Source organism: Sorex fumeus, unplaced genomic scaffold (genome assembly GCF_029834395.1).
Source record: "Sorex fumeus unplaced genomic scaffold, SorFum_2.1 ptg000020l, whole genome shotgun sequence".
Classification (NCBI taxonomy): Eukaryota; Metazoa; Chordata; class Mammalia; order Eulipotyphla; family Soricidae; genus Sorex; species Sorex fumeus.
The window spans coordinates 7,614,424-7,630,762 of NW_026606077.1; the positions used below are offsets into that span (position 1 = coordinate 7,614,424).

The window sequence follows — 16,339 nt, forward strand, 5'->3', positions numbered from 1 at the left end:
CATAAGCAAGACCGTGTTTATAAAATCTCAGCCAGCACTTTGGAGGAGTTTAAAACTACACATTCCACTTCCCAACGGTGAAACAGAAACATTCCAGACCATGAGAGTCTGAAGTTATATCTGTAACATAGATTATGGTAAAGTTCTTCAGACTGTGAGGACTTGATACCAGATGAAAATGCAGAAATTCAGAAATAGGAAGAGCACTCAAAATGATAAAAACAAACAAATGGCAAATATACATATATACAAAAGAGTGCTCTCCTTCTTAATTTCTTAATAACCCTATTAAAAAATCTCAATATCGTATTGTATGGCTTTTAGCATGAACTGGCGAAACAGAAGCAGCAACTGAAGTACAAGGAGGAATGCTGGCAATGATGTAGTAGTATCAGAGCTCAAATTTCATTAAGCAAAGACTGACATATTTTAAAGGGACACATAGACAAATCTACCCATCTACTTGGAGATTTTAACATTTCTCTCTAATTCTAGACCAAAAAGTCAGACATGACAGTGACAGCACAGTGGTAGGGCGTTTGCCTTGCATGCAGCCAACATGGCCGACCCGAGTTCGATTCCTCCGCCCCTCTCGGAGAGCCTGGCAAGCTACCGAGAGTATCTCGGCCGCACGGCAGAGCCTGGCAAGCTCCCCGGGACGTATTCCATATGCCAGACACAGTAACAACGAGTCTCCGATGGAGACGTTACTGGGCCCGCTCGAGCAAATCGATGAACAAAGGGAGGACAGTGACAGTGACAGTGACCTGATGATATTTTGAAACAATTATCAAAAAAGTAACCTTAATCTGGACAATTGAACAAGTAACCTATTTTTAAAAATGAAATGATGTACAGTTTTTTTATTTATTTTTTCAGTTTGGTTGAACCTGAACATCCATGTGCAAGGCAAGTGTCCCACACACTGTACTGTCTGTACAGTCTTTTTTATAATAAGCCATATTCCTATATGAAAAAGGAATATAATAATTTCAATATACAAAAAGTGTTTTGCAAAATTCAAAAGCCACTGATAACACAAAAGCCTCTTCAAATTAGAAAAGAGTTTCCTTCGTCTGATAATGGGTATGTAGAAACAGTTTAATCTAATATCCAGTTTAATGGTAAAATATTTAATGCTTTCCCCCTAAAATCAGAATCCAAGGATACCCATTCTCACCACTTGTATTCACCACTATATTGGTGGTTTAAGTGAGCAGAGGTCAAGATAAAAAGAAATAACTACTAGGAAAGAAAAAGTAAAATTGTGTTTAGAGGTGACATGAGTGCTCTATACAGAAAAACCTAAGAAATCAACCAAAACAAGCAAAGTTGGCTTGGTTTCAGAATACAAAAACATATTTTAACAGTAGCAGCTGGAGCTGGAGCGCTGGTTTAGCCAATAAGTCAATTGCGATGCACATGCCAACCTGGATTAGATAGTAGGCCTCCCACTGGGGCCCCAGTTGCACCAGGAGCGATCCCTTAGATCAGAGCCAGGAGTAAATCCTGAGCACCGCCAGGTGTGGTCCAAAGGAAACAAACACACAAAACAAACCAGTAGCAGCAAAGAATTGGAAAGTGAACTAAAACTTCCATTTATCATAATATTTTATGATATTATATATTATATATATATTATATATATATCATAATATTTTAGGGGTATATTTAAAATTATGTGCAGCTCTGTCAGAGCAGGAGTAAGCCTCGAGCTTTTGGGTGCGGCTCCAAACTCAAAACCAAACCAACCCCTGCACCCCAGAAAAAGCCGAAACCAAACCCTTCAAAACCATTGGGATTAGGGGCACGACTCAGTGGGAGGGCACAGGGGGCACCAACGTGAGGGCCTGGCTCCAATCCTTGCTGCTGCAAACAAAAACCTACAACGCTGCTGTGGAGAACAAACCGAACACTGAGAAAGAGGACGGGTGTATTATACTATGAACTGGAAGCTTCAGTGGCACGAAGTTGTCAGGCCTCCACAAATTAACATCTTTACATTTAATATATTAAATGCCACTATAATCTTACAACTCCACTTATGGTAGTCACATAGAAAGTAGCTAGCTGATTCTAAAATTAATGTGGAAATACAAACAACTAAAATATTTAGTGCTATCTTGGAATAATCAAGTTGGGAGCATTTACAGTATCTGATACTTCAGGATATTCAATAAAGCGATGTGAGTATGGGTATGAAGTATGGGCTATACAGATAAGTTTAAAAAATATTGAGAGCTAGAAAAAATATCGCCAGGTTTTTCACAAAGGTGTGGAAGTAAACCACTGGGGGGCCTTTTAAAATAATGCTACCACTGATTATTCATGTGGAAAAAAATCCTGATTCTACTTTATACCAAATGCAGAAATTTATTTGGGAGAGGTCATACATGAAATGTAAGAGCAAAACAATAACATTTATAGGAGAAAATGTTAAAAAAAAATCTTCACATTTTGATAAAAGTGAAGTAATAATCAAAAAGCTTGATTAGAATTTGTTCACAAAAACTTTTCCTTTCATCAAAAAATACCATTAAGAAAGTGAATAAGCAAGCTACAGGCAAGGAAAAATATTAACAAAGTATATATCTGTTAAGTAGGTATCTGATAAAGGATTGTATTTAGAACATGTACAAATTTCACAATTTGGGGCTGGAGAGAGAGTAGAGTGGGTAGGGTGCTTGCCTTACATATAGCCAATCTGGGTTCATTCCCCAGCATCCCACCTGGTCCCCTGAGCACCACCAGGAGTAATTCCTCAATGCAGAGCCAGGAGTAATCTCTAACCTGAGCATTGCTGGGTGTGCTCCTCTTCTCTGCTCCCAAGATTTTATAATTTGATAATGAAAGGCTGGAGCGATAGCACAGTGGGTAGGGCGTCCGCCTTACAAGCGGCCAACATGGTCGACCCGAGTTCGATTCCTCCGCCCCTCTCGGAGAGCCCGGCAAGCTACCGAGAGTATTTGATATGCCAGACACAGTAACAACAAAGTCTCCAATGGAGACGTTACTGGGCCCGCTCGAGCAAATCGACGATCAACGGGAGGGCCTTTACCTTTTTACCTTTTAATGAAAGGATAGTAACTTAATACGAAGAGGCAGGATATTTGAAGAAACATTTCACCAAAAAGATAGCTGAAGGCTGGAGAGATAGTACAGCAAGTGGAGTGCTTGCCTTGAACATGGATGAACAGAGTGCAATTCCTAGCACCACAGATGGACCCTTGGGGACCACCAGGAGTGAGCCCTGAGCACAGGGCCAGGAGCACTACTGAGGTGGCGCCCACTAAAAATAAATAAAAGAAAGTTATGGTAACTTTCTTCAAGACAGCCAGTAGCTGGTAATGGCCAAGTGTCCACAAGAAGAATGGATAAGCTCTGGAGCACTGATACAAGAACAGACTACTGATTCAGGGAAGGAAAGACTAGACTGCAAATCAAGCTGAAACCTTAGCAGGTGTGAAACTGTTTATTTTCACTTGTATGAACTGAAGAAAAATAAAATGAATATATACAGTGGAAAATATTTAGAATTAAGGTTGTCTTTTGGTGAGAGGGGACAGAAACTTTTTATTTTTAATTTTTTTAATTTTTTGCTTTTTGGGTGACACCTGACGATGCTCAGGGATTACCTCTGGCTCTGCACTCAAGAATTAACTCCTGGCAGTACTTAGGGGGCCATATGGGATGCTGTGGATCGAACTAGTATTGGCCAAGTGCAAGGCAAACAACCCTCCCCACTGCTCTATCAGCTCTGCCCTCCAGAAACTTTTAGGTCACACAGAGAACAGAACAAATTCTGATCTGTATGTCTGAGCTCTGTCTAGAAGAATACTCAGGCGAACAAGGCAAGGTGCTAATTAAGCTTGATGCTGGGTTTATTTCTAATAGCTATTTCAACTTTGAGTTTTTAAAATTTTCATAATAAAGTGTGTGTGTGTGTGTGTGTGTGTGTGTGTGTGTGTATGTTTGTGTACACTGCTCTCAATTTCTCTGCTCTCATGTTCCCTGTACAAACTGGAATTAACTTTGCATGAGGTAAGCCAACAGGGTGTGCTATTCTCAGAGTCAAGATTTGAGTTAAAAAATCCTTTTAGAAGAAATGCTTTTTTTTTCCTTTATGGGTCACACCGGGTGATGCACAGGGGTTACTCCTGGCTCATGCACTCAGGATTTACTCCTGGTGGTGCTTGGGGGAACATATGGGATGCTGGGAATACAACCCGGGTCGGCTGTGTGTAAGGCAAATCCTACCTGCTGTGCATCACTCCAACCCCAAGAGAAATGCTTTAATGCAATTTTCTTTTTGGTAAGAATGAATTAGAATGCATACAGACTATTAGTATACATTATATATGTGAATACATGTGTATATATGTCTTTATCTATTGTGTATAAATAGATAGACTTTTAGGGGAAAGTACAAAGCTCTAATGAGAGACGTTCCAGTTTCATACATTTTGCCTCAGCTTAGATGCCTATTTCCAAAGAGAATCAATCATTTAAGGAAGGACATCTGTCTTGACTTGCTTTTAGCATTAAAAAACACATCTTCTGACTTCAACCTCTTAGGGAAAAGTACAAGGCTCATGTAATATGAATCAAGAAAAACACATATTTTAAAAAAAGATGTCACAGGTGGGTGGGTATGGTGTCACCAGCGGGTCAACCTGTACCTTCGGGGCAAGTGCATCAGCAACTTGATGGTGCCTTCAGGCTTCCTAATACCCCAATTGCTGCTCTGCCTTTGGCCAGATCCCAACAACTTGGGACCAAGTTTACCAAGAAATTAAACAGTCAAAAGTTAGGCATGTGGGAGCCACACCCACAAACCACCTCCAGCTCAGCCGTATAAGCTCATTTATTGGCCTTATTTTAGAGACCCATAAATAAACCTTGAAAGCCGCAATTAATCTCAGCCCACATATGGCTGAACAGACCAGGGTAAATCGGAGGGGTGGGTCAGTCTGGTGCCCACCCAAGCAGAGCCCCTGGCAGCCGCTTGCTCCCACAATCCAAAATCGCCACCATATCCTCGGCCTGACTTCACTGTCTCAGGACAGACCTCCCTGAGACATAATCTGCTGAAAATTCGGGTATGTGCCTTTTGTAATTGAAATTTCCAGGCTTAAGGATGGGCTTCCTCCCCCTACCTCCCTCTACTTTTGAAAGTCTCAGCAGTCACACCTACACCCCAAAGTTGCCACACAGAAAAAAAGCTACTCCAGCCTTACCTTCCCAATAAAAGTACTGAATACCCTGAACAAACACCAGGACCTCAATGCAAAAAAGGAAAAGGAGAGAGAGAGAGCAAGAAGGAAAATGCCTACCATAGAGGGAGGCTGGGGGTAGGGAGTGGGGTGTTGGGAATGGTGGGAGGGAAACGGGACACTGGTGGTGGAAAATATACACTGGTGGAGGGATGGGCACTGGAAGACTGAAACCCAATTATGAACAGCTTTGTAATGGTCTTTCTCAATGATCACTTAATCACTTAATCACTTAATCCCCGTTATTCATCGATTTATTCGAGCGGGTGCCAGTAACGTCTCCATTCCTCACGGTTGCGTGCTAGCGTAGCCCAATGGTATCTGTTCGTTCTAGGAACATGCAGGGCCTCAAACCGATCATTTAGGGTCTTGACGAAGAAGTCTGACCATCTTATAGGTGGGCGTCCACGTGATCTTTTGATGTCTCGTGGAATCCAATCAGTAATGGCTCTAGTCCAGCGGTTGTCTGTAAACCTCATTACATGTCCAGCCCATCTGATTTTTGATGTCTTGGCAAATGAGACAGTGTCTCTGATTCTTGAGCGTTGACGAAGATCAGAACTCCGGATTCTATCTCTCATTTGAGTGAATCGTGATATTCCAAGCATAGTTCTTTCGATTCCTCTTTGAGAGACCCGAATAGTGTTCTCATCCTGTTTTCATAGGGTCCAGGTCTCTGAGGCATATGTTAATGCAGGAAGAATAGTGGAATCAAAGAGATGTGCTCGTAGTTGGAGGTTCTTTGTCCTTTTAGTTATTTCTTCAATGCTCTTGAAGGCATTCCAAGCCGCTCTCTTCCTCCTGCGTAACTCAGGTGCCAGGTCATTCATCATGTTGATTTCTCGACCTAAGTATATATAACTGTTGCATTCGGAGATGGTGGTTCCGTTGAGAGCGAATGGAGCGTCAGGAACAAGGCTGTTTCTCATAAACATTGTCTTCGTAAGATTCAGCTGTAGTCCAACCTTTCCACACTCACGGTCAAAGTCCGCAAGCATTTGTGCTGCTTGGCTGATGTTTGGTGTTATTAGAACTATGTCATCAGCAAAGCGGAGGTGATATTCAATGAATATCAATGATATTCAATAAAAAAGAAAAAAGAAAAAAATGCCCCCCCAGCACCATCTTTACAGCACACAGCAACAAACAAGAAAACCGCTGGGGGGCTCCACAGCTCCCGGAGAATGCTCTGGGTCCCAAACAGAGCCGAGATCACCGGGAAGTCCCAGATGGGGTAGGTGCTGCATCCCGCCTTCTCCAGATGGAACCCCGGTGACCAGGAGCCTCTACAAGCATAGCTCGGGCATGCGGGAACCAGGACATTTATTCCAAACTCCTTATATACAAAGTGATCAATGGAAAGTAAATCATCCACTGTTTCTCCCTGAAAATCAGGCTTAACTTGTTTGCAAACCACAACACCCAAAAGGAGAGAGAGAATAGAGGTGAATGCCCTGCCACAGAGGCAGGGTGGGATGGGGGGGATGGGGGGTGGGAGGGATACTGGGATCAGTGGTGGTGGAAAATGGGCACTAGTGGAGGGATGGGTATTCAAAATAAATAAATAAATAAATAAAAAAAAGAAAAAAATGTCAAATATTTGTCGAAAAATGTTAACCGCCCATATTCTTGCTAAGGAGGGGAAATCTGATAGTTTAAAGACTCAATGCTTATACTCTCAGGATATGCACTCTGGGGTTCATTACCTTTATCAAGAGATGCCCCAGCCATATGGTAAAAGCTCAACGCGGTGTCCACATCATTAATATTCTTCAGGAAAGTAAAGAAGTTCTCCACCTCCTGAAATGTCAGACCCTGGAAGAGAGATAACAGGGTAAGGTGGCCACCTGAAGCAAAATGCAGAGCAGTCGGCATTAATATGTGCTCATAAATCACACGTTTACAGAGGCCTAGAACAGAGGCTGAATACATTAGTTCAGGAACGTCAAGCTTGTACACGACAGGGTTACTCTGAGAAAGGCGGATGGACTGTCTTGCCCAGTCTGTGAAAACTGACACGAAGCTATTTTCAGTGATGGCTGGGTGGTCTCTAATGAAAATATTTCTAACTGTGCCCTCTACTGAGTCACAGTAACTACTACGGTATTTCTGGAATGGGCCATTGCCACTTGATCTGTTATATGTATATGTACAAATAAGACCAGAGTCAGTAATTCCATTTTAATAATGGCCAGCTTAGTTTTTATTTTTTTTTAATGCTTAAGTTAATTAAAAAAAATCACCAACGGCCCTGATAGATAGATACAGGTTTCCTGAGAAGGGCTTCAGAATGCAGCAGTGCACAGACTTGGGGAAGCCCTTCATTAGCTCAATTGAAAAGCTACTAAACAGAGCAATTTGGCACTTAACTTTAACCTAATTAACTCCATGAATGAGGAAGTTATTTTCAAAAGCTGGTCAAGGATTTGCTGATTTCTAACTCCATTTCTCCGATGGCTCACGGGAGAGCAGTTGTATGTAATAGGCTGCAGGGGAGTTAGAGGTCAAACATCCGACTCTGTGGTTCCCTCTCCTCACACTATCGCTCGGGCACCGGGGCTAATGCCTAGTAATGAGACATCAGCTTCTTAACAGGCTGCAGATGTTGGATGGCTTCTCCACGGTGGTGTTTCTCTTCCAATTTCTAGCTCCCCAAACGACAGCCCAGGAATCAATCCATGGCAGGAAACCAGCAGAAGTAAACCGTAACACAGACAACTGAAAAAAACTCCCCCCCCCCACCTTCTTTTTTGGGCCATGTTTGGTGGTGCTCAGGGAACCATAGAGGGTGTCAGTGTGGACAGTCTTATCTTCCTGGCTCCAACCATGGTTTCCAAACAGGGTCAAAAGTTTCTTTCAGAAGGGAGCACCAAATAAAGGGTGTTTGGAGGATCCTCCCAGGAGGGGAGATGCATGTCGAAAGTGGACTATGGACTGAACATGTTTGCCACTCAATGCCTCTTTTGCAGACCACAACACCCAAAAGGAGAGAGAGAACAAAAGCGAATGCCCTGCCACAGAGGCAGGGTGGGATGGGGGGGATGGGGGGGAGGGATATTATCCATGGTGGTGGAAAATGGGCACTGGTGGAGGGATGGGTATCTGATCATGGTATAACCGAAACCCAAGCACAAAAAATTGTATATCTACAACTGTACCTCATGGTGTTTCACTAATAAAAAAGAAAAAGTCTCTTTCATTCTATTAATCAACAAAAGAGCTTAAGGTCGTGTCTATGAAATTATATCACATGATCTTTCATAATCCCATCTCCAAATTACAGAACTTAAAATTGTCGGGGCTGGAGTGATAGCACAGTGGGTAGGGCGTTTGCCTTGCACGCGGCTGACCCGGGTTCAATTCCCAGCATCCCATATGGTCCCCCAAGCACGGCCAGGAGTAATTCCTGAATGCATGAACCAGGAGTAACTCCTGTGCATCGCTGGGTGTGACCCAAAAAAGCAAAAATAAATAAATAAATAAATAAAATTAAAATTGTTGAGTTGGGCTTTGAAAGCCATTAGGAAAGATAAATAAAATAAAAATGCACATTTAACAAAATGCTGAAAACGACATCCATAAATCCATAAACCCTCCACTGAGACAAGAAACGGACTAAGATATTAAGTTCTGAGTCACCTTCCCTACCCACAGTTTCCAATCAAGCGACCTCTTCTATCAGTTGGTAATGTGACTTATATAATAGTTCAACTCCTTGCTTTAAAAAAAAGGAAAAAGGCATGAATGGTTCCCTGAGCTTGCCGGGAATGATCCCTGAGCACAGAGCCAGGTTAAAGTCCCAAGCACAGCTGAGTGTTGTCCCAAGACAAAAAACAAAAACAAAACAAAAATTTGAAAAGGCATTCATATTTGTACATCCTTAAACAGAAAAAATAAATTTTGAGTTTTAAAAATTTATAAAAGGAACCAAGTGGTATGTATTCTATTATATTTAGCTAACCTCTTTAATGTTTATATTTCATGTATCTTTGTCCTTACCTTTTGACATTCATGCTCCATTTGTGTAAATACACCACAAACTGTCTAACCATTCCATCCGGAGTGTTGCTAGGTTTGTATTTTTTTATTATTTGCACGACTTGTGGTGAATCTGTATTTAAGCATCACATGCACACTTAGGGAATACCCCTATGAATCCAGTTCAATGATTTTAGTTGGATACTTGGTGATGGGATTGAAACGGGTCGTAATGTGCAGGGCAAGTCACCAATGAGCCACATTCCTGGTCCAAGCTTGATGACAATGATGTGGAAACACATTTTCTATAACTTGTGGCCATTCTTTCCAGGGGAGATTCACCCAGCAGTGTTCAGAGACTATTCCAGATGTAGGTGCTTGTGGGGGAGTGAATAGTCCCAGGATTGAACCTGGATCTCCCCAGAACCATAGCACACACCTGAGTCCTTCAAACTATCTCCCCAGCCTGAGTCCATTCTCATGGCCTTGACTTAGAGCACGTCTCTAGAGGTAAGTCTCATTCCTCAGAAGGATGCTGTGTCTGGGAAGAACTACTCTTAACAGGAGAATCTCACCAGGCCAAACTTGCAGGTTCTACAGTATTGTGTGTTGTGCATAGATACATTAATGCCATTTTCTCTTCCTGTCTATCAAAAAGCAGTCAAAGATGAAAACAAGGTAAATATCCACTGGTGGGTGACCGGGGGAAAAATGGAATATTAGTTTTTAAAAGGAAATCCTGACATATGAGACAGTGTTGCTAAGCCTTCGTTATACACCAAGTGAAATAAGCCCAGTCACCAAAGGACAAAGCAGTGTATGAGGTACCTAGACTGGCTAAATTCATAGCCAATTAATTTACATCATTTAATTATGAGGTAAACGGAGGTCTATTTACACAAATGGAAAGTAGAATAGAGGCAGCTAGGACAAGGGGGGAGATGGGGAGAATGGAAAATTACTTCTGATGGACACAGAGCTTCATCTTGGGAAGATGAAAGAGTTTGGAGATGGATACTGATGATGGAGTAAAATAGTAAAATGCCACTGAACATCTTATTTAAAAATGGCCAAGATGATACATTTTAAGGACTGGAAAAATAGTCTACCTATATACGATATGTGCATGTGGCTGACTTTGGTTTGATCCCCAGCACTGCATATGGTCCCACAAGCTCTTCTCCAGATGTGACCCCTGAGCACAGAATCAGGAGTAACCTTGTTGTGGTGACATGAAGATTCTTATCCTTCAGTTATGATACTTACTTTATGTTGTTAGGGTGGGTGGGGCACACCTGTCTGTATTTGAGGCATACTCTTAGCTATGTGCTCAGGTAGCACTCCTGCTAGGCTCAGAGGACTATACAGTGTGTCAGAGACTGAACCAGCTGGATGTGTACAAAGCAGATGTTGCACCCACTGTACCATTTCTCTAGTCACCTGAAAGGCTCAACTGTTAATGTGAAATTCATGATACAGAAAGGATATTCTAAACGTGTGCTTTCCCACTTTAATAAATAATCTCTAGTGTTTTAAAAATTCATTTATCATGAAACATCAAATACTCTCGCTCAAGACCAGAGGATTTGTACTGAGAATTATTTGAGGACAGAGAGACCAAGTGAACCATCTGAATGGGGCAATTCATCTGATGATTTAGAAAAAAGGAAATACAAATGTTATGTCATTATTTAATTATGTAACCCCTTGACTTTTATTTTAGACATTGAAAAACAAAATGTTTAACGGCTGCTTACCAAACCAGTCAACAATATGCCAGGCACAATAATGGAAAGAAAACAGAACCAAACGTGGGTCTTGATTTTACAGAGCTTATAATTTAGAAAAGCCTCCTTAAGGATAAGATACAAATCACAAAATTCTTATTTCTCGGTAGCTGATTTAGTGAAAAATCTAGTGGGTTCTTAGAATGAAAGCAGAGTAACACTATAACATGAGATTAGTGGCTGGCTAAATGGAAAGGGAAAGACTGTGCTTAATGCGAATCGAGTTGTGCAGACTAAGAGTACACAGAGTTTAGGCACAATCTGGAAGGTGATGGGAATTGCTAACATAGGAATCACAAGAAATTTCCCTCTGGGGCTTGGCATCAGAGGGATTTTCTTTTTTTTTTCTATTCTTTTTTATTTTAGCAATCAGCATGAGTTACAGACTTACAAATTTTCGTGATTATGTTTTAATCAAACAATGTTCGAGTACCCATCCCTCCACGAGTGCCCTTTCTCCACCACCAATGTTACCAGTCCCTCCTGCCACCCGCATCCCTTCCCTCCTCCTGCCTCTGTGACAGGCACAATCCAGAGGGATTTTCTTGACATATATGGAGAGACAGGAGAAAGAGGACTTATTTTACTGTGAACCACTGCTGGGAAAAAACTCATTTTCTACCATAGGCAAGATGGGCTCATATAAAAACCTGGACTCCTCATAACTAAAAAATATTAACAATACTTTGAGAACAGTGGAGAGGAGTGCATTAACATGAATTTAACACTGCTGTTCACTGTAGCACTAGTTGCAATAGTCAAGATCTGGAAACAACCCAAGGGCCTAAGAACAGATGCATGGATAAGGGAATTATGATAGATGTACACAAATAGAATACTATCAGGTAAAGTAAAAAGATGAATTCTTTTTTTTTTGGTGGGGAGGAGGCCCCCTGGTGGTTCTTGGCCAGCCAGGCTGGCATTTCAATGTAAGGATCTGAGAATGTGGTGCTGCTTGGGCCCTGAGGTGACAGGGATTACCTGGGCCACTTCAGCAGTGAGCAGGGGGAATGGAGAAATAGGGCACTTGCCTTGCACACAGAGACCCAAATTATCCCTGATGCCACATAGGATGTTCCTGAGCACCACAAGCAGTAATGTGTTAAGTGCAGAGCTAGGGGTAAGCTCTGAGCACAGCTGGCTATGGCCCAATGCCCAGAAGATTAGAGGCCTTTAGGTGTAATAGAAAGTCTGTTCTTTCCCTGCTTGTGCTAAGAACCCACTGAAGAGAAGTGTGGGTTTTGTGAAGGGAAGATGCTTTTGCAGGGAGCAGCACAGAGTAAGACCTTTGACAGAGTATCCAAGAAATGTGTGATGATGAGTTTGTGCAGAGACTAGAAGACAGGTATTAAAGAAGGACTGTTGTGTACCATCTTCACACATTACTTGGTGTAAGAGTCATTTTTTTTTTTAAACAAACCAAGCAGAAGATTAAGAAGATGACAATGATGAGGCTGGTGAATGGCCTAGCATATAAAAAGAAAGAAGACTGTTTCATCTTTTCAGTGGCCCATAGCAGGAACTGCGCAACTGGATTGATTCCTGGCAGGCCGATTTGCAATGACTGATTAAAAAAATAAGCAAAGAAATTATTCATTGCAGTGTGTGCTCTCATCCGGGTCTGTCAGTGACACATCAGAATCTCAGCTGACGCTGGAGGAAATGGAACTTTCCTTTTCCCTCTTCCCATGTCTCCTGTTGCTTTATATTTTTTAAAGGATTTATGGAAACATACTTTTTCCTATCATAAAACTCACTCATTTTAACTGTGCAATTTAATTGTGTAATTCAATGATATTTGTAGTACGTTTATAGTTGTCCAGTCATCACTGCAGTAAAGTTTTAGAACATTCCATCATCCTCCCACAATACCTTGTTCTAGTTTGCAAGATCTGGCTCCAGGCTTGCCTTGGCTCCAGGCAACCATGAATCTTTTGTCTTTATAAATTTTTTAAAACATCTTATTTATTTTTGCTTTTTTGCATCACACCCAGTGATGCTCAGTGGTAGCTCTGCACTCAGGAATTACTCCTGGCAGTGAGTGGGGGACCATATGGGATGCCGAGGATTGAACCTGGGTCAGCCGTGTGCAAGGCAAATGCCCAACCCACTGTACTATCACTCTGGCCCTATAATTTTTTTTTTAATCGGAAATTATATAACAGTGTTATCTGTGCAACATTTTTTTTTTAACTTACAATGTTTTTCAGATTTAACCATGTTGATGTTTACGTGAAGGGTTCTTGTTGCTCAATAATAGTTTCTATTTCATTTTAGTCATGACCCATCACCCACTGGTGAACATTTAAACTGTTTGCAATTTTGGATTATTAAAATAATGACACTATGAACATTTTGTATACAACAGTTGCTATGTGTGGACCTAAGTTTTTATTTCCCTGAGATTCCTAGTAGTGTAATGGCTAGGTTGTATGGTAGACTTCTATTCCATTTTTTAAAAAAGAAACTCAAACTTTTTCCAAAATATAACAATAACAGGCTACATTTCCTTATCTCCCTAACCCCCCATTTTGGGGCCATACCTGGCAATGCTCAGGGCTTTACTCCTGGCTCTGGTGGGATCAGGGGACTCTGTGTGTGTGTGTGTGTGTGTGTGTGTGTGTGTGTGTGTGTGTGTGTGTGTATCAGGGATAAAACCTGGGTCAGCTGCATACAAAGCAAATGCCTTACTAGCCTACCTCTCTGGCCTCAACAGGCTACATTTCCAAAGCAGTATGTGAAAGTTGTGAAAGTTTCTCTTCACCTTCACCAATACTTGTTACTCTTGTTTATTTATTTATTTAATTTATTTTATTACAGTCACTTCTAACAGGTACCCAGTGGTGTCTTATTGTTCTTTTCACAGACATCCCCTTAATAACTGATGATCCTGAGCACTGAGTAGCATGCCATGTAGTTATTTGCTACTCACTTATCTGGTTTGGTAAAATGTCAATCTAAGTTGGTTTTCTTTCCTTTTTCTCTCCATCCACCCAATTTCTATTGTTGTCATCCTCATCAGTGCTCAAAAACTTGGCTATGGTGCCAGAGAGCACGTTTTTGCTGTGGCACTGGGAACACAACGTGTTGCTGGGACATTAGTCAGAATACGGAGTGATGCCTGGGCCTGAACTCAAGCCTCACACTCACAAAGCAAGTGCTCTATCACTTAGCTATACTAAGGCCTTGACATCTTGACATCTTTTTAAAATTTAATTATTATTATACACCTGAACTGTCGAGTTCTCTGCATAACTCTGCCACATCCTTTATCAGACATGTGGCTCTTAAATATTTTGTTCCTGTCTTGGATTTCTTTCTTTTCTCAGTAAAAAATACAGAGGACTTTCATTTTGATAAAGTCTAATTTCTTAATATTTCTGTTTTATGCACAGTGCTTTTATAGCATAGATAAGATCTTTGTCCATCCAAGGTCAGGAAGATTTTCTAGTTTCTTCTAATCATTTGATCAACAACAACAACTCTTAGATGTAAATATTTGTTTGCTTAACAATTTTCTTTTTTTTTTTGCTTTTTGGGTCACACTCAGCGTTGCACAGGAGTTATTCCTGGCTCTGCACTCAGGAATTACTCCTGGCAGTGCTCGGGGGACTATATGGGATGCTGGGAATCGAACCTGGGTTGGCTGCGAGCAAGGCAAATGCCCTACCCACTGTGCTATAGCTCCAGCCCCAACAAATTTTTAATGTAAAGTTAATTTTCCAAAAATTGAGATAGTTTTCGGCATGCAATGTTACTCCATCACAACCACCTCCAAAGTGTCACCACTGACTCTCAGTCTCTTTTTAGCTGCCCCTCCCAATCCTTCTTCCTGCTTGATAACTCAGTTTTTGGGGAAAAAAATATTTATATTCTTTGTTACTGGAAAACACCTGGCAGTGCTTAGGACTCAAGGGATCACTGTGCTCTGTGCTCACAAATCAATCCTGGTAGTTCTGGGGGTGGGTGGGCATTTGGGGTACCAGGGATCGAACCTGGGTTGGCTGCGCAAAAGTCAAGCACCCTGCCCGCTGTGCTATTGCTCTGGTAAACTCAGTTTTGTTGTGAGGGTCTTAGGGTTGTTTTTACTGGCCACTGTCTATCCCCACAGTTGTTTTTTTCATATTCCATGTATGGGTGAGATGATCCGGTATTGACTTCTCTTTCTGACTTACTTCCCTTAGCATGACCAGCATCCTTTAGTTGCATACAAGTTATAGCAAAATGGAAGACCTCCTCTAAGTAGGATGCTCATGGTCCCCTGAACATCACCAGGTGTAGAACTGATTTTCCAGTGACAACTGGATAAAACAAGTTTCTCAGCCCAGTGGTCAGGATCCTCCAAAATCTGCTTCTATAATTTACCTGTCTATCCCCTAAAGAATCCATAAACTGGAATCTAGCAACAGCAATTTTCTTGTTTCCCCCAAGCCCTTGTGCTTATTCGAATCCTGGGATGTAAGGAGTGGCCTTCAATGGGCTCATCAGAAGGAGGACTATGGATCTGGATTGAGATGGTTCTGGCTCTGAATCCCAGTGGCTCCTCTGAAGTGTCTGTGCAATTTTTGGAAGAAACTAAGTCTTATAAAAACACTTTTCATCAAAAAACCCAGGAATTCTACCCAGCAAGCAGAATGTAGTAAGTAAGTGAAATGCCTACTATATAGAATCCACTTGCTAAGTAAGTAGGTCAATGTTCTTAGTGGGCAGGATCGTTACTATAGATGCAGCGCCAATGAATTTATTGTCTTAAGCTCTGAAATACATTCTCTAGTATGTGTCTGGCTTCGAAGGGGAAGTTCGAGACATACGAAATTCACTGAGTATGGGGGAAGGGAACCAAATAGGGGGAAAAGAACCACAAAATGAACCTCTTAATAGTAATTCGCAGCTTAGTGCTCCTGTGGGGGAAAGTGTAGGTCTCAAAGCTAATTAGTAAAATAAAGCTCATTAGCAGAGTTCAGGTCTTTTTATTTCAATGGCCACAGCTCAGCTGCTACACTCCATAATGACTTTGGTGGGCACCTTAGTTGGAATAAGAGAGACTCTTCCAACTTCAGCTGTGTTTCGAGAATTTATTTTTTCTTTTTAGTTTTTGGGCCTCTCCTGGCTCTGCTCAGGGCTTACTCCTGGCTTTGCTGTGGAATTACTCTTGGTAGTGCTTGGAGGACCATATGGGATGCCAGGCATCGAACCTGAGTCGGCCATGTGCAAGGTATGTGCACTACCTGATGTACTATTGCTCCAGCACCTAGACTTTCCAATATTCCGTGACCACAGTGTGGTTTAATTCTCATACAT

The 16,339-nt window shown here is 41.6% G+C and overlaps 1 protein-coding gene across 2 annotated transcripts in view; it reads right to left on the minus strand.

Moving 5' to 3' along the window:
- MICU1 (mitochondrial calcium uptake 1) overlaps window positions 1–16,339 on the minus strand; it is a 166,724-nt gene that overhangs the window by 26,182 nt on the left and 124,203 nt on the right. For both annotated transcript variants that reach the window (XM_056113400.1, XM_056113401.1), the window contains one exon: window positions 6,980–7,088. In XM_056113400.1, coding sequence (XP_055969375.1) covers window positions 6,980–7,088 — 109 coding nt within the window. The remainder of the gene's footprint in view (window positions 1–6,979; window positions 7,089–16,339) is intronic.